This window comes from Anser anser, assembly GCF_964211835.1.
Source record: "Anser anser genome assembly, chromosome: 17".
Classification (NCBI taxonomy): domain Eukaryota; kingdom Metazoa; phylum Chordata; class Aves; order Anseriformes; family Anatidae; genus Anser; species Anser anser.
Window position 1 is genome coordinate 8107832 of NC_139738.1, and position 19168 is coordinate 8126999.

A 19168-nucleotide genomic window follows, 5' to 3' on the forward strand; every position below is an offset into this window, starting at 1 on the left:
CAGCCGAAACTCAGTTCTCTGAGGAACACCTTTCCCATCTGAAACCACATCTGGCACGTGTTCTCTCTCCTTCACAGACCCCTGAGGCCACGTCTACACCCTGAAGTTGAGTTGTCCCAAGCAATGGCACTGTATGGGCGAAGCCTGTTTTCACACCAGTGCGAGGGTGGCTGCCATTCTGTGGATGCTCAGGACTTCAGACTATGGAGCTTCCAGGCACTAATGTCACATGAAGATTTTTATCTTCTTCCTCCCCTTTTAATCATATTTAATGATTTGCCAAATGCCAAACATTGACAAATACTTTTCAAGATGGAAAACTAAACACACACATTTAAATATACACCTCCATATTTGCTTAGAAATAAATACTTACATAAGTACAAAAATATTTACTTTCATTAAAGTATCTGAAATAGTTAAAAATACAGTAAAATATTTATATTACTGTCAGTATACCCAGGTGGAAATGCTCCTTCAAAAAGGATGCATGGAGAGAATAGGATATGAAAGCAAAGTGGGAAATCATTCCCATCCAACACAAACAGTGCTCATCTGCAATGAACGCTCGAGAAAAGTATCTGTTTCTGTGTGCAGAATACAAACCCCTTGAAGAAATCCTGCTTGCTCAGCTTTCCTGACTGCACCAACTGATGTAATAACTGGCCCATGTGATCCCTGGTGATCTGACTCCTCTCAAGTGTCGACTCCACTCCCACTCGCACGAAAACAGGCAGCAGATTCTGGGCACTGAGCTCCTCCACGCACTGCATTGCTTCCTGTTCAAACGACACGCAGGATCATTTGCCTGAACTGCAAACATCAACAAAACAAAACGCGAAGTGGCGCAGAAGGATGTTTACTGCTAGCTTAGGGTGCACTGCTTAGCAGCTGGAGTATGGGATGGGGATTTTTCTGATGGCAGGTCAGGAGACTCCTGGCTTTGATTTTTGTTTTGAAAGTGAGTATTTATTGAAGACAAAGGTGCTGAACTAGGCTGTGGAACCTCATCACAAATCACCACTGAAATGGCAATCAGGAATTAAAAAAAGATGAGAATTTAGACTGCGCAGGCAACAGAATTTTTAAAATAAACTATCATGCTCCAGGGTACAGCTTGGCTGCTAAGTGTAAGGACAGGAATTGTCTTCTGGATGCCACCAAAATGCCTATCATTTTATAAAATATTAAGCCAAGTCAAAAAGACGAAATATCTGGCCTGGCACAGAAATGCCTGCTTACAAAATCACACCATATAAAGAAGCAGAAAATGTGGGTACCATGTAGAGGAAAACCTCCTCTTTATAAAGTTTCTACTTTCTGGCATGTACATTTTGCAACCTAAGCAAATAAAATGCTCTTAAATACAGACTTTCAGAGAAATGCTCTGTCACACTTCAAACGATGTCCATTGTCATCTGCAAAGATCTTCCACCAACTTCCTAGGTTCAGCCCAGTGGATCTCAACAGTCCCCTAGCTACACACATCTGCTCTTTGTCTTAGTTATCAAGAGCTGGCAGCCCCAGCTGCATTGCTGGAGGCCCCAGCTGGCTGCTTTCCGCAGGTCAGGATTCGGCAGTCCCAGACCACGTGCTCAGGTCAGAGATCAGAGGTGCCTGACGGATCCCCGCGTCTCCAGGACAGAGAGGTGACCATGCCGCTGGTTGGCCCTGCTGGCACTGGGCACTGACATACGCTCAACGAAATGAAAGCTCAACGGCTTTCATTTACAGGCAGGTTAAATAGCAAAGACTAAACTCAACACTATTCCTTTGCTATATCCTACATTAACATAAGCACTCATATGGCCTATTAATGCGAGTTTAAGCTGCGTTTGTCAGAAACTTTGTCACATACCACATATGAAGGGCATTGAGATTTTAAAGTTATCAAGTAATTCCTTACTGCAAATGTGCTGCCTCAGTCTGATGTCCTTTTTAAGCAGATGGACACTTGTCTAACACAATTCAACTGTATTCCCATCCAGCCATAAAAAAAAAACCAAAGTCATTGTATTTGCAAGCACAGAAACCAGAAACTGAAGCACCTCTTTTAGCCCTGGACATCCAGGGGTTAGACTTTGAAGTCTACCTGAAAAAGGACCGGAGACTACTTTGTTAACTGGCCCAGCTGTCCTCTGCCTCCTCCTGCTGAGATCTGCCAGGCCAGCAAGCTTGGGGATATTGCAAATCAAAGAATATTTTTTCTCCACATCAGAGTTTTCTCCTGATAAGAACTCTGGGACAAACTTGTCCTGGTAACTAGATGTGAGCCCCAAACAAGCTGTAAGGATACTACCCTCCCTGATTTTAATTGGGAACACTATGAAGTGCAAGAAGCAATACCATTTTTAGGGTGCCAAACTAGGAATTCCCTAGCACTGTCATTTCAAACTTTGTGCGTTTCTAGAATTTACTTCAGCAAAAGATCAAACCATTTGGTTCTGCAGCAAATGTAATACTTCTTGTAAACTCCCTGGACAGGCTACAAATCCATTTACAAGGGAAACAAAATTGCAACCTTTAACTAGGAAGTGATGACAGCTGCTCAGTAATTTTCAATGTTTATTAAAAATACTCTAGAGTGGTTTGTTCAATATTTAGTATTGCTTTATCTGCCTCCAGATCACAACAGCACATGCTTTGATAACTAAATGAAAACCTCAGTTTATTTTCCCACTAGCTTTTCTGCTTCCAAAATTGCAGTTATTATGGAGCTGCTCAGTGATTCATGACAGAAACACATACATCTTCCTACTTAAAACGCACAAACTGGCCTATTTTTCCTACTACCAGCAGGGCAGAAAACACTCACGGAGCAGCTGCCACCCAAATTGTAACAGGCCCCACTGCTTCTGCTACCTCTGTGAGAACCGGGTGCTTCCACTGCTCCTGGAGAGAAAACGCTCTCAAGCCCCACAGCTGCAGATCTTTCTGCTACACAAGGTTCTCATTTTGCTTACCTTAAAATCATTAATATGCAAGAACTCATCAATGATAGATTTGCATTTTCTCTCTATTTCTTCTTCTGATAGCGAAGGCTTCTCTTGCACTGGAGCTGGGGGAGCTTCTGGCTTGACTGGTAGAAACAAAAAAAGCATTTGGAAAAGGAAAATCAGAACTGTTTCCAAAGATGACATTTTGAAAACAGAAGTCAGAGCCGTTCCTGCTGGCTGGCCAGCCGCAGTCCATAGCAAGCTTTGCTGTGATAACTGGAACAAAGATGATTTACAAGCAGGAATGCGATGGCTGAAATAACAAGCACGGGGTGTGTTTCCTGACTCATCATCAGGCCTGCATTGCTTCTTTCTTAGTTACATTTTCCCCTATATGAACTCCCAGTAACGCTGCAAATCTTGTAGAAACAACGGCAGTGACACGGGATGCAACACCTTCAAAGCACTATCAATATTAAATAATTATGCTTTGAGCTGTTACAGGAGCTCTTAACAGTATGCTACAAATTTTAAACATGCTGACTGTGATGGGCAGCCAACCCAGGTAACCTCCTGGTCACATTCCCAAACCCCAAAACCTTGCTTCCCATGAAGTCTTTTATGAAGCTTCCTCCCGAAGCGATCAGTGTGCTGTGTTGTGGGGGTCAAGATGTATTCCTCGCCACTTCTACTGCATTAACAGTTTCTGGACGTTTCATAACGAAGAAGCAAAACGCTGTACCTATTGCAAAAGCTGTGTCCACAGGCAATGTCGTCTTAAATGTCCTCAATACTTTCTCAGTAACAAATCACCTCAAGCTGGCAGGATCAAAAAGCGGGAGCTGCAGCACTGACGAGGTGACAAGCCACCCCAGCGGGTGCTAACACCACGCTGCATTGAGACCTGCTTGGGATGAGGGTTGGCAATAAGGCAGCGCTAAAAAGATACCGTGCATGGCCTGTCCCTGCCCCAGATGGCTGCTCATGTTCAGGATGGGTAGACAGGGCTTTACTGGACACTGAAGAGGCAACTGCAGAACTGATCAGGGATTTTGGCCTTGTAGATTGCAGCATACATGAACACTGCTGAAATCAATGGGATCTGCAGCACGCAGAAGCTTGGAGGAAATGCAGGTGCAGGAGAACGCATGTGGCATTGCACTGAAAATGCTCGGCTCCAGAATTATGCCTGGGGACCATTAAAACAATCCCGACCTCTGCTCTGGCCTGGGGAGGAGGCTACAGTACCCCAGAGAGACGGTGACTGGGAGCTGGACCCGCACCTGATTTTATCCTGTAGTTGTGATTTCTGTAACCAGCTGGTGATTAACAAACGACAGACACAAACCCAAATCTCCCTTAAATAACCAGGAAGGCCCCTCCAAGCACACAACACGCTGTATTCTGATTCTCCTCAAACCTTGTCTCTGTGACTTATCACGGGAGACAGGTTTAGGATACGAGATGAACTGAGAGGATGCCCCTTGATTTTGGGGACTTCTGTCCCAGAGACCAGTGGTAACAATGGGTATCAGTAGGAAGGACAATGCCATTTACTGGTGTTTCACTGGTATCTGCAGCCTTTCAGCTCCAGTGAATCCTAAGGAGTTGACGATAGGAGATGATGCTAAGGCCTGTATAAATCAGTCGTGTTACAAACCTTTGGGAGGCAGATCTCAACTATCACAGCTTGACAATGCGTCACTGTGGGCCAAATACTCACATCGCTGCACAGAAATCTGTCACTTTTACTTACAGATTCTCCCCTTAAGCCTTTTCACGCATTCAGCTAGATTCCCCGAGCACAGATGAGCAGCTTACCAGACTCCTTGGCTTTGTTCCTCTCTGCCTCTGTGCTGTTTCTGTCCATCTCCATGCCGCCTGTTAACTGCTTCACCGTCTCCAGCATCTCTCTCCGCTGCTCCTCTTGTGCCTGATTGTCGAGCAGCAGCTCTTTACTGCTGCTGCCCCGTAGGAAGGTGTTGGGACGGGAGAGGGAAGGCGGGAGAGGTTTGTCATTCTTCTCCCGGCCCGTGCTCCCGCGACTGCAGAACAAAACCACACACATTTACAGTACGAGTAACCCCTGCTCGCAATTCTGGTGTTAGAAAAGATACTGGACAGCTTTCTAGTATTTGCAGGAAAAAAACAAACAAACAAACAAACAAACAGCAGCAGCATACCAGCAGGACTGTCGTCTCTACTTTTTACAGCTGTTGCTACACAGAATATAATCAAAATCGACTCAAGTCTCAGAGATGCACAAACATACTCAGAACAAATATTCAGAGCAGACAGGCAGAGACAATGCTTCCTAGAGAATACGTGGAAAAGCAATGAAGTCCTTATAGCACCCATTTTAAATGTAGAATGGTGACATTTATGATGTAAAAGCACTGATTTACTGTGAAATACTCTGAGCGGTGTATTTTTACTCATTTATTGAAAAATATCTTCAGAATATTGAAGGCTATCAGCAACAGGTGACAAAGACCTGTCCTATTAATTAACGTGTCAATGAGTAAGATGTGCAAAATGTTACCCAAATGGAATAATCTCTAGGTAAGCCAGAGTTTTAGGTTAAAAAGAAAGGAATAAGCTTGAGGAAAACTTCAGAGCGACAGACTGACAAAGCAGTATGGCAGCTGGTGAGCGCTGGTAGGAAGAACTAGTGACATTCTAAGTGAACTGTACATTCATAAAGCATGTCTTGAGTTACTAAATTATTAAGGTTTAATATATGTTTCATGCTACAAGCTGGAGTGGCTGTAGGCCTGGTGATATCGGGGCACGTGACAGGACTGCGCAGCCTTATGTATGCATCGCATGATGTGGATGCATGGGCAGGCTTGGTCACAGCTAATGGGCAGGGGTCAGAGACAGCCACAGAAATCGAAGAGCCTTGCTAAATTTGTGCACTGTTTTAGGCATGTTTTCTGGATAAACAAAACAAATGACCTGGCTTAATATATTACCACTGAGTTCAACCTTCACACCTATTTATTACATTTTTTCCGAACAGTTTTGAACATGTTATAAACTACTAACAAATATATCCTTTAGATAAAAGGGGGCTGAGAAATGGAAACTAAAACATTCACCATAACTGCTTTAAAAATTAATACCACCTGTCTCTCCTATGATAGTATAAAAGATTAATGTGTTTTAAGTTAATTCAAAATACACAGAGGGAAAAATGACCCAGCTATTCCTGGAAACTCGAGGAAATTCTCTTCTTTCTGCATGCTACTAGCAACTAGAGCAGCAAGTGAAAAGCGCAAGCGTACAGACAGCCGAAGGGACCGAACCTTACCTAGTTAAGGCCCTGCGAGAATCTAATTCTGAGGATGCAGATGAGGCAGATACAGATGAGACTGGAGGCTGCAGTGCAGAAAATCTGTTCAAACTAGTGGCACTTGGTCGTAAAGAGTCTGGGAGATTGTAAAGACAACACAGGGAAAAGGGACAAGAAGGTCAGTAGCTGCTGACACCTCAGCATCGCAAAATCATTTAAGCAATGGCTTTTTCCAGAGAGATGGGGAGAGAATGCATGGGAAGGCCCTGCTCCACTTCATCCCCGCTTATCAGGCAGTCACAAGCGCAGATATCCCTGTAACGTACCAGATTCACGGTAATGCCAGCGTTCCATATGAATGCTGTTTGTCTTTTGGGGCTGGATTACTGTAATGATTCACCTGCTGGTTGTGTCAAGATGAAAAACTCTTTTGGGAAAAAATACTTTCCTGCCTTCTTCTCCTGCCTACCCCCCTCCCCCCTTTCCCATCCTGGTGAGCCACAGGACAGGTCTCACTTTGGAGGCAAAGCAGGAGGATACATCTGCTTAGAGCTAATTAGTGGTGGTGGAGCCTTGCGCATCTGATTACTTAAAAAACACCCCAAACCAACAACCATTCAACATCTATCCCGACTGCACCTTCTGTTTTTCTTTTCTGAGCTAAGTGCACAGCTGAATCTCACCTCAAACAATGGATGCTCCTACTTTTGCTGTTGTGTTACCATTGCAGGACAGTGTGATTTAGGAAATGCATTTGTGAGCATTCCCACCCAAATCCACTCCTGGCAAGGACAGCTGGTAGAAAAGCAGAGCGTGAGAACTTGTCCTGACTTACCCATCTCGCTTGCCTTTGCTCCACCACTGCTGCCTTTTCCCCAGCTGCCCAACTGGGCTTTAGGCACAAGCTGAATCTTCTCATCTATTGTGGGCTGTAAAACACATCAGTACATGTGGTTACAAGGGAAAATCTTGCATCTTATTTACAAATGGGCTACTTCTTTTGTAACGGTACCCATCATGTGAATACCAAAATACACTTTAATGCATTTTTGGAAGACTGAACTCTAGCCAAAGACAGAGGATTCGACAAACAAAGGTCATTACAAACAACCTCTTCCAGAGTGTCAATGAAAAACATTTATAATGACCAGGATCTTTATTTTATTAGGAACTATGAAGCTCACTAAGGAGGAAAAGGTGCAGTGTATCAGTACTCGGAAGACATTCAGCTTGTTTGTGGTGAGTAAAATGGTCCTGTGGTGTCCACTCCACCTACTAGTCATGGCTTTGGGGGAAATCTGCACAGTAACAAACAGAATTTACAGGGCAAAGAACAACAATAGGTTGCAAACTTGGAGGGAAAAATAGCCTCTCGACAAGAAGAGAACATTGATTTTACAATGCTCAGTAGGCGAACTTATTGACAGGGAGGTTGTGACCCTGCAGATCTCTTTGTACAAGCTCCTCTCACCTCCCAGTAATGCTGCTGTTGTGGAGCTAGGTCTATTTGTACTGTAATTGCACTAAACGGAGTAGAAGGACTTTTCCCACATGAGCTGTAAGCCCAGACAAAAGCAGGCTGAATCCCTCTTGATAATTAAGTTCTGGAGTCTGTTTTATGACTTTCACAAGGAACAAACTGAGCCTGATCTGCAGAAAGGCTGCAGTCTATCCAGATTCTACTTTACAGCTCTCTGAACATCTGGGCACTGAGAGTAAAATTCAGGGAAAGTGACATTAACTGGGACACAGGAATGTCTGGGAATCACCCTGATTTATGTCAGACTGAGTTCTCCTTGGCGACAAATCCCACGGCTGTTCTGAAGACCATTAACAATGGAATAATCTCCTAGCTTGCCTAACTTGCAGCCTGAGATAAATGCTGCAAAAACATCACTCCAAAAGCAAATAACAGGAAGGTGCTCACACGGAGGATGGATATGGAAGTGTATCGCATACTGACAGATGCAACTGCATTGCATACAAGTCCAGAAACACAGTAAAAGTGGACACAGCTCTTCTCATACTACCTGAACCTTTTAAGCCTGGAGTGCTGCTATCTGTGATATGATAAGAACATGTTGTTTTCAAATTGCACGTGGAATCCCTTCTACTAAGCAGCATCAGAATGGCTCTTAAGTATTTGAGGCAAAGGGTTCATACGGCCAGGTGTTTGACACTCCTGTAACAGTCCTTTGATGTGCTGCATCAGCATCAGACAGTTACCCAACTTACATTCTCTTTTCACCATTTGATAAAATGCACTTTCTCAACTTAGAGAACTTCTGTGTCACTAAAAGGACACTACAAACCTAGGCAAGTGTATGTGTACTGCTGTCCCTTAGAACAATCAGAATAGAAACATTTAGAAGGCAATGGAGCTTTCCTTTGTGCATTTTTCACGCACAGTACTAACTCTAGGTAGTTAAAATACCCCCAAATCACAGATTTTGACCTGTGAACACTGTAACAGTCTCTCCTAGATGGACAGATGCAATCAGGTATGACCTTGGCATCTTGTTGCTCTGAATGAGTCCTGTGCTGGCACCTACCTTGGTGATTTTAAGGAACTTGGTGGGGTCCAGCACTCTGCTGTTCTTCGCCCCCTGCACAGTGTTCCAACCGCCTTCATCGACCCGCTGGACACCTGCCAGACAACAAACACAACCACCTTCAGCTCGTCCCCAGCAGGACCCTGGGAGACTCCAAGTTCAACACAAGGAGAAAAAGAAGATGGCATGTTTCTATCCAAGGAAACCAAGACCCATCCAAGTAGTCACAAGTTCCTTACCTTCTACTGATACCAATTTCAGAATAACTAAAATGAAGTCTATTGTATTTTCTTTATGGCCTGTTTTCACAGCACTTTAATAATCCTTCGTATTAAGGAATTCCAAAGATGACATGTTTCCATGCACTCCTCAGTCCCAGTCTTTGTTTTCCCTGCTTGCTAATCCATTTTACTAGAACATGTGCCTTTATCCCCAGAATCCATATTGAAAGTTCTCTGTGCACTTCTGCTCTCACTGGCACTTTTATTCCACCTGATTTCTATTTGTACTGTAATGGATATTTTAACGTCATCCTAGTTGCAATTTGTTTTAAAGCTACTCTATACTTTCACAAAATTATTTCCAGCCTTTTTGGAAGGGAAGACACTGTTCTGATCATTCATGCTGCAAAACAGTGCCTTGCTGTGGCTGGACAAAGCAAGGAGCATGCTTTAAGCCAGCACAAGGGACTACCATGCCTCAGAAACCAAGAAGATTTGCCTGGTTTGGCCCTATGCCTCTGAGAAGCACCTGTCACTTCAAATTGACCTTCAGGTAAGCGTCAACTTCAAGGGCCAGTAGCAATTTAAGGTAATGCTAGAACATTTTCTCACGCAGAGTTAACACCTTACAAGACAATATGGTTACTCTGGATATCAGATGTTATTCTCTTGAAATCAGATGCTGCTGTAAGTAAGAATGGATGGCAAATCTGACTCCTGCGTAGAAACTTGTTACAACAGATTTCTGGCAGCCTGTCACAAAATCAAATGTGGTTTGCACAAATACAAAACTCAAGCACTACTGGCCTGTGATGTTTATTTCTACCAAGCGATTTGTCCAAAAAAAAACCCCACACAGCCAACCCACAGTAAGATTGTTCCTCTTCCAGCTTCGGCCATAATAAGGCCCCAAATTCCTTTGCTCATTACACTTAGGAAAAAACATACTTTCTTTTATGTGGGGTTCTGACTATGGCCACTGGATTTGAAATGAGTGAAACGAGCAGCCAACTTGGCTTTTACTTTACCCGGTCTCCTCTTCTCTTTGGTCATGAGTTGTTGGACTTTCCTCTGTTCTTCTTGCTCTTCAATCTTGGCTTCTTTATGAATCTGCTCGATGGTCTTCGGGCCTTGGTCTGCTCTCCGCGAAACCCAGTTACACTAGGAGAGAAACAAACGTGCTCAGCGATACTTCTGGGAGCAGAGCATTGGAAATGGGGTATTCCAAGTACAGTGAGCAAGGCCTAACCCTGCCACCCTTGTGACGTGCTAGTGGCGCGCTCTCAGAGGGACTGGAGGAAGCTTTGTGGAGCTGGGCGATGTTGCTGACATGGTTACTGCAGCACCACAGGTCAGAGGTATATACTCTGTATGTAGGCTATGGTGTGTATATTGGTGGAGATTGAAGGCTGCAGTGAGGACCTGACTCTGGAGAGACATGACTGAATTCAATCCTTATTAACCCCTAGCACATTTCCAGCTTTCCAGTCTTCCTAGGTCAAGGAAGAGATGGGCTAGAGGGAGACTGCTGTTACTCTCACTCTCTGTTTATTATTGACAGTGCTCATTGGAACACTTCCTCCAAGCTTGAGGAAAAACATGAAACTCTGAAAATAAAGAAGTGACTGCATTTTATCTGGAGATGGTGCTTTGTCACTCCAGGGATCGTGATGGCTAAGACAAGAATCCTGCAGAGAGGTGATGTGTCTCTGCAAAACATTTCTACTGCTTGATGTGTCTATTCAACCATACACTGCACAGATCCATCTATCCCCCAAATTAACCAGACTACCTCTTGATCTTGCTACAACTTCAATACAATTTTTGAGTTAATTATCTTTGTGTACCCTGTAGTTGAAACAGTGACTTCAGTCTGTACAAAACCCCAAAACAGCCATTTGAGGTAAGAGCAAAACCCACTCAGGGCTTCAGTCAAGTGCTGTCTTGAGGCCAGCACTGCTAAAGCCGCGCTGCTATCAGCACCTATAAGGGTGAAATTACAGCTATTTGGGAATGTTTGTGCAAGCTGCAGTCACATCTTCAGCCGGCGTACAGATGCCCTTCACCGAGACCCCAGGTCTAACAGCTTGGCTGTGTTCAAAATCCTGGTGGGATTACAAGACGGGCAGGCCCATGCCTGCTCTGTGTGTTTTGACATCTGCGCCAGAGTACTTCCTACTCTTCAGTTCTGGCGTTTGATGTGGACCCACCATCATCGCACTCTGACAGAGCACAGACTCCATTTGCTTTTGTTTAACACGGTACGGCCAGGAAACACCTAGCAGATGCCTACCTGTAGCAACAATACGGGCTAATACGGGGTTACTGCTCTACACAATGCATGTTGCCATGACGAAGAGCTCTCATTTGTTTTACAACCACACTGACCCCCCAGTTTGTGGGGTATGCTTTGGTCCACAGTGCTTTGGTCCCACCAGCACAAGTTAGTGCTGGCAGGGAACAGCTACGCCCCAGTTGCACGGGAATGATGACAGCTAGGCAGTATGACTGGCAGATGGGAGCAGAGGGGCTGCCATGGGGGAAGAACATCCAAAGCCTGTCGTGGGAAAAGGGCTCAGGCACGTCTGCTGTAGTGGGGCCGGACCAGTGTTACCAGAAGCTGGTCCGGGCGTGTGTCTAACACTAAGCTGAACTGAAACACCCAATGCTTAAAGTATTTCACCTGTCTAACAACTTAATAAAAAAGAAAATTAAAAATGGAAAAAGAGACACTCATTGAACAGCCAGGCTTCTGGGATGATAAAGGGCACAAATCTTCCCCTAACATTCCACTGTTGCTGTAACTTCCACGATCCCTGATCTTGGGTCAGTGTTCTTCCAGCCTAGACGTGCAAGGGAACATGCTCTGTTATTACTGGAGTTGGTACCTACCAGCCTTAGGTCTATTACGTCCTGAAGCATGAACCGAATCCTTGAAGATGTTTTCCTCTCTTTCACAATCTTCTCCATCTGATTAAAATACTGGTCCATGCGAGGCTACACAAGAGAAATGTCATCGTCAGTGTATCTTGGAAGACAGTGAACATACTCCCTGAGGTGGGGAGTCTGTGAGCTCAGTACTACAGCACCTCCGTGCCAGAAGCCCAGCTGGGGACCCAGATCTGCTCATTGCAGAAGGTGCTTTGGGTCTCGTATGTACCCACAGGTTGGATTTGAGCGTGGGTTGTGCAGACATGAGTCTGCAGACACCTCCTTCATTCAGCACACACTTCCACTGCATTTTTAATTACTCAGATTATCTACACCCTCTGCATGTACAGAATAAATTTGCCATACATTAAAGAAATGGATGTTCTTTTTTTCTGTGGCACAGTGAAGTCGACCTGCTGGCTAGCTGCCACGAGTAAGGAGTCCTGCTCTACCTATCAGCTCCCCCTTTTCGTACCAGCAACATGTGCTCATCTCAGCCCAAGAAAAACTGGCTAAGGGAACTGAATAGTCACAAAATTAACCCTGCAGGCACTTCATTGCTTTACCTCCTGAGCCATCTCAGCTGGGGTCAGGCAAAAGAAGGGGGGGGCAGACGCACTGCCTCTGTCAGCAAGCAGCTGTTTAACAGGCTCAGCTGTAGTACAAAACCCCACGAGCATTATGTACCATCTTATTTATGCCTTTTCTTCCAAAAAGTGATGATGTAATGAAAACAAATCTTCCCTAAGACGCAAGGTAGTATCATTACAGAAGCCTTCACTAGGTCTAAATTTGACTTGCCAGGCTCTAAAAAGCCTCTTCGGCTTTTTTAAACAGCTTCATCTGTTTTAAAAAGTTTCAGAGCAGTTTTATAAAATGCTTCCCACTCCCTTCATAAAGAACCTGCTATATCCTTTTCTTTACACTTAAACAAACATTAAAAATTTGGTTCTGGCCTTGCCCTGGAAAGTTTCAGCTAAGCAAGCAAAAGTTTCCAAAGTTAGGAATGACGGGAAAAATATTTAAATTTCTGGACATTTTCCAGAAATTTTAACAAGAACATTTTAGCTTCAATACAAATGCATAATTAAGTGTCTCCCTCATTAATAGAAAATAAATAAAGGATTCTCTCTCAACCTTGATAGAAATAACAACCCACCAGCACAGGACCCAGGCACCTTCTCACACACAGAAACATGACATCTGAAAGCGTCTCCTTGCTGCACGCCGCTCCTGGCTGCACTGAGCTGCAGCTCAGGGTTGTGGAAGTGGCCAGCGCAGCAAAAAGTTCGTTTTTCCTCTGTTTCTGTGCTACTAAAGACTGAAAACAGTGTCCAGGACTTATCCAACATGACCTCAGCTACTGCTTAGAAGTCAAACCTTGTTTTCTTCCCAAAGCACGTGGAGAGATTTATATTCCTCTTCTGGCACTTTCAAACTTGCATCAACAACGCGCACGCTGCTACGTAACGATGCGGGTATTTAGCCTGGGGGATTAGTGGTAAACTGCGCTGTTTTGGTCAACGCTCCACAAAATGGCTTGGGACACTGTTTGTCTGAGGATGCCCTATGCAGATCGGGACTGATCCACCGCGATCCCTGCAACCCAGTGCACTGTGAGGGAACTCCCTGCCCTGAGCAGCTGAAGACAATTAGCTCGGTTTGTTTCCAGAGCTGAGTCCAACTGATTTCTGGCAAAATCCTCAAATGCTTTTTCATCCCGTGCCTGACTTTTGCGAAGGAGAAGCAGATCGCCTGTGCCAACAGAAGCTCAGGGAGCGCGTAATGCTCTGTGTTACACACACGTTTGTTGGGAAGTCGGGAGGAGGATGCTGGAGCAGTGCAGTTGCAAAACAGCTGCTTCACTCCAGCATAGCTGGAGATGATGACACAAAATAAATGCAGCCGCCAAGTTTCAGGTGCGGGTTTAAGGCAGCTAACAAGGTGGTGGTTTTTTTTTTTAGGTTTAACGTGGAATAATACATTCAGTAGTAGAATTCTTGGGTAATACAAACCCTCAGCAGCAAAGAAACCACTTTAATGTTTTAGAAACTACAGATAAGAAGTAAAATCTATTTGGAAAATGAAGCACAGGGTATATGTCAAGTACGTTTAGACTGTGTGCTTGGATGAAATACTTGGAAACAAGTAATGATTGGATAACACCATTGAAGATGGTACAGAATATTAGAGAGGGACTGAGAGGAGGGAGCAAGGCCAGGTAGTGATGAAACATCCACAGAAGAGTGGATGACCTCCTCATGATGCACAAAAATTAACGAGGAAAAAAAAATCTCCAATAAAAACACTCCACACCCAGTTTTCCGTCCCCTGTCCAGCCTCATTACTCATTTCTGATCCTGCCCTACCTTTGCTTTCTCAAAGTCCAGGTCCTTGCCAATGGTAGTTAGCAGGCGGCAAAGGCACTCGAGGGACTCCTCATCATGGTTTTTCAGCAGCTTTACCACGCAGTCATGCATGATCGCCTCCGTCAGCATTTTTAATTTGAAAAGCTCGCCAATGAATTTTATATTCCCAATGGATCTCCGTCGGGCTTTGTCCTTGGCCTCTTCCAGCTCATCATGGAGCCGTGTCTTCTCCTCTGGCTGTAAAACAGAAAAACAGCTCTAAAAAGTATGTTCAAAGAGCACAGAACTCTTCAAAAGAGCCAGTTTTACAGACCTAGTCACTGGTGTCCCTGTTTGCTCTTTTTCTCATAAGAACCAAAAAGAGGTTATAAATACACTAATCAAGGCAAATATTTTTAATTACATTCAGCCAAAGTGACAGAATGAAACTCAGCTTCAATATTCCCCCCCAGTCGACTGCCATCTTCAAAAGGGATCCTTTTCAGAGGGCTCTCTGAGAATTTATGGGGAAATATACCACTTACAGTGGTAGCAGCTTCAAGTTCTTTCTGTTTCTTTTCAAAGACATCGTCGTCAGCTTTGTCCTTTTCAAATTCCTTCTGGCAGCGGTTTAACAGCAACTTGCGGAAATTTACTGTGCTCCCAGGTTTGTCTGCCATGGGCACTTTCAGCTGTAGGAAAAGAAAGAAAAACATCAGCAGAAATACAGCTACACTCTACATACAAGCGAGATTTGTTATAGGCTATCCATTACATTTTATTATGTACTTCATATTCAGCAATGCAAGTTTGCAAGGCCATGACAGTTAAGCAGCATGTCATGATTTCCAGCGGAGTTTTAGATTCCATATGTAAAGTCACACTCAAAATTTGGCTGACACCACCTCTGCCTGGAGACAGATTACATTTCCGTTCATGGAATCCTTTAAAAAGGCTCACTGCTTAAAAACGCTGTTATTACACACTGAAGACCCTGAAGCTATGCTCCTTCATTGCATGGCATGGCAAACTATCAGCTGGGAGAGGAAGGGGACGTTTTGTCCCAACCAAGCATCTGAAAGTTAAATGTCCAAAGCTTGGCTCTGCACCTTAGGCTTCCCTTTGAAATGAGAGGGAGAAATTGGACTTCCAAACGTGACTCATAGCATCTTGCGACCAGGCACAGCAAAGCGCTCGGTGCCCTTGACTCCAAACAAAGCATCACCCCAAGCAAAGCCTGCCACGGCCAATGAATGTAGAGGAAGAAATCTGTGATGTAAATTGTTTTTATTTATGTTCAGAAACTACCTTTTAAGTCTGCTCTTGCTGTGTTTGTATTACTGCTAATCAGTCCTTGGGGATAAGGTGCAGAATGTTTTCCCTGAGGAACTTCCTATCTAACTTTGGCAGCTCTTACCGTTACAAGACATCTGCACATGTTTGCATATGCCACGGAGAAGCTCGGTTCATCGATAGCCTTCTCAAAGACCAGGTCGATGACTCCTTTCAGCCTCTCTTCTGTATCTACTGTCAGGTCTGTAACTTGCTTCATAAGCTGATTGAACATCTGGGGCGTCAGCTTGTTCAAGATGCTTCGTACCTTGCGGAACAGCTCCTGAACGACAGGAAAACTTTAAAGTTTCAGCACAAATCAAAGAGGCATATGGTGGCTTTGAGCAATGAGCTAGGCATTTTACAAGTGAACAGAGATGATGTCCTGTAGGACGAGGATACTGAGGTACACAACCACACATCTGTGTACAGTTCAGCTCCAACCATAATTCAGCCACCGGCTACTACGGATCACAGGTCACAGCTGCAGTGCCGGATTTTTGGAAATGCCCAAGCACTTTTTTCCAAGCACAACAGAGGCACAAAGCCTTGCTGTCACCCAACTGAAATCTTCTTCTTCGTATCAATTTAGCTATGAAATATAAATTAATATGGGAGTGGTCATCATCTCTCTCAACCAGGGGCAATCAACTTTTTCTATATTTAAGGCATTCTTTTTAAAACTGTCCTGATGATAATTAGGTCAACAAGGCTGCTGTTAGCCCTGGGAACAGAATTCTAGTGTTGTTCAAGACTACCTCAACCTATCCTACAAATTACAATTTTCACCACCAGGCAAATACCTCCACCCAGAGAGGCTGCCCCACAGAGGAAAGGAGGGGGAGAAAAACAGAGAGCTTCAGAAAGAGCATGGTTGCGTTGGGCAGGACGAGCTGAGGGAATCTTACAGAGGAACCTCAGTACTGCTGAGGTTCAGCACAGAAATGTAGTCTAAAAGGGGATGAAAAGCAAGTTCTGTGCTGGAAGTCTGAGGTTGTTTGCTTTAGAATGGAGACTGAAATATTCTACTAAAACAGCAATAGAAAAAACAACTCTGGAGGAGAGGTAGTAGGTTGTCTGGTGTTCCCTATTTAGACTGTCTTAATATACAGGACTGCCATTTAAACTCTGGGTCAAGAATAAACAGTCGAAAAAAAAGATCCAGGTAGGGGAAAGCTGTGATTCAAACTGGAATTCATTGCCCTTTTTCACTGTCTTACACAACAGCAAAGGCAAACGATCACCTTTCTTCTGTTACACACTGCTGTACTCTCAGAAGTGCTTGCTCACGCTCTCACCTGGGTTTTGACATTTTCTGGGTCCTCGGTTTGGTTTTCTCTTTTCAGGCTTGGCTTCCAGGCGTTCTCTGCCTTCTTCAGGTGGACATCCTCTTTTACACACACAGTGATAATCTTCCTGGGCTCTCTCCTCTGGCCTGGCTGAGATCTCCTCGGTCCAACATTCAACAACTAGGACAAAAACATTCCTTGTTATATCCCCTTTTAAACTCACATCTCGATAAATGTTCCAGGGGCGCAAGCCAACACACGCTGATGGCAACATCAACAATCACCAACTCATCCTAGGACTTTTAGGACTCCCTCCAAAGCAACCCGCTGGTCCAGGTTGGTCAGAGGGAACGTGGAGACACCAAACACGTTTCTCCCAGGCAGCCTTTCCCGACACAGACGTGGGATGACCACTGCCTTCTGGGCTCTGCTTCCACACTTTGGCGATGCCCAAATGCTACTCAAGCGCTGTGGAACTGAACCCAAGTGACCAAAACAGCCTCTTGAAAGCCAGGAACTGTGCAGCTCAGATATTATTGCAAAGATGTATTTAAGGATTAAATCCTCACAGGTTTATTTCAAAAATGCCATCCCAAGCAAGCAGGTAGTGATTGATTAGCAGCTCTGGCAAAAACGCTAAGTTTTACTGGAGCTTGCTTCAAACAACAGAGACGTTTAAGATGGGAATTACACAAAACACACGAACAGAGCATCAAGTGCTGCTCCTGCACTAAGGAAACACAAATCCTGACAGGTATGGGTCAAACTCTCTGTAGCTTCACAGAAGAAGAAATGGAAACATGGTACTTTGCCTGGAACAGCATCAAGCAATTCTCTGCAATGCTGTATTGCTCCTCCTAATTAAGTCAGACCTGGAAAACTCCTGAAACCAGGCAATTTTTCATCAGTTGCACTAGCAATACGGCACAAGGCACCCACAAACTCCCACCTCGTCAGCTGGGATCTTCTGATTAAGGACTGAACATATCAAATGTTGTACTGAGGTTATTTTTCACTTACGTGCTCGTATTTCTCAACTAATTTATTAGAAATGTCTTACCTCAATGCAAAAATTAGCACAACAAAACTCCATTATCAAAGCCTGCTATTTTCAACAGAAGTACTTAATCTCTTCAGTGGACAGAAGGCAACCTCTACGTGAAAGATTGGGCCAGTTAAAGCATTTTTTTGTTCAACAGAGTGAATGAGCCAGCATCAGAGAGGCAAAACCATCTCAGTTACTCAAACAGCTTCACTGAATACATGAGCAAAGTGCACTCAGCTGGTGCCTCACATGTCATGCATCATCCCTAAACTGACTTTGCACAGCTGTAAACAAAACCCCACCCTCCTTAGGCTTATATATGCAATTTGAAGCGGTCGGCTTTGATGAGGTAAATGTGCGCTGCTGCTGAATGCTAACGAACATAATCACCATCGCTGCTGGAGTTCTCTTGGGCTTCATTATGTGGTAACAGCAACAAAACAAAATGCTGTCAGAAGATAACCATCTCGTGCTAGGACACGCTTGGTACGCCGAGGCGAAGCACGGAAGAGGGCCACGTGGTGCAGCGTGTCTGCACGCCGCCCCGGCACCTGCCACAATCTGCGCTCAGGTCCCGCTGGAGCGCACAGACACGAGCCTCAAACCTCTGTGGGCACACACTGCAACGGTAACGAACAGCCAAGTCAATCGCTCCCAAGAAATCTACAGTGCAACGAGCCTGCGAGTCACAGGAGCCTTCACAACTCTTCCAGACGGACACCTTCCCCATACAGTCATCAGTCGCTCCCTACAACCTCTTTGTTTCCACCAAGAATGCCTGCCCTTGACAGACACCGCTGCGAAGCAGTGAAGTCCTGCATCTGAGCATCGCCCCCGTGTTAATGCAACTTTATGCAACTTGCAGCCACGTGTGCTGCCCAGGTTCACACCACGCTGCAAATGTACAGCCATGGAAAGAGGAAACGTCCTTCCCGCTGAAGTATCAGACAATAAAGGAACAGAGAAGTGGCCAGTTTCAGCCATACGCACTAGACCTCATTATACAACCCCTTGTCTGCAAAAAGCCCAGGCTGGCCACGTGCCCTGAAAATCAGAAGGTTTGGGCTAATTTCCGCCAGGGACACGGGGGCAAGGCCGAAGAGAGGCAACCTGCAGCTGTCCCATTTCTCTTGCAAAGAGGTAACGCTGGTCTGAAGGACCTTCAAACCATGGCCAGGCTCTAACTCACAAGGAGAGAGCAGCAGAGGCACGACACTTC

The 19168-nt window shown here is 44.7% G+C and overlaps 1 protein-coding gene across 21 annotated transcripts in view; it reads right to left on the minus strand.

Annotated features, from left to right (window-relative positions):
• Window positions 1-19168, minus strand: part of EIF4G3 (eukaryotic translation initiation factor 4 gamma 3) — a 153094-nt gene that overhangs the window by 10522 nt on the left and 123404 nt on the right. For all 21 annotated transcript variants that reach the window (XM_083803109.1, XM_083803103.1, XM_083803105.1 and 18 more), the window contains 12 exons: window positions 16914-17084; window positions 15701-15898; window positions 14829-14975; window positions 14305-14541; window positions 11897-12001; window positions 10033-10165; window positions 8784-8878; window positions 7067-7160; window positions 6250-6367; window positions 4758-4981; window positions 2964-3079; window positions 607-779 (listed from right to left, as the gene is read on the minus strand). In XM_083803109.1, the coding sequence (XP_083659235.1) occupies window positions 607-779; window positions 2964-3079; window positions 4758-4981; window positions 6250-6367; window positions 7067-7160; window positions 8784-8878; window positions 10033-10165; window positions 11897-12001; window positions 14305-14541; window positions 14829-14975; window positions 15701-15898; window positions 16914-17084 (1811 nt within the window). The remainder of the gene's footprint in view (window positions 1-606; window positions 780-2963; window positions 3080-4757; window positions 4982-6249; window positions 6368-7066; window positions 7161-8783; window positions 8879-10032; window positions 10166-11896; window positions 12002-14304; window positions 14542-14828; window positions 14976-15700; window positions 15899-16913; window positions 17085-19168) is intronic.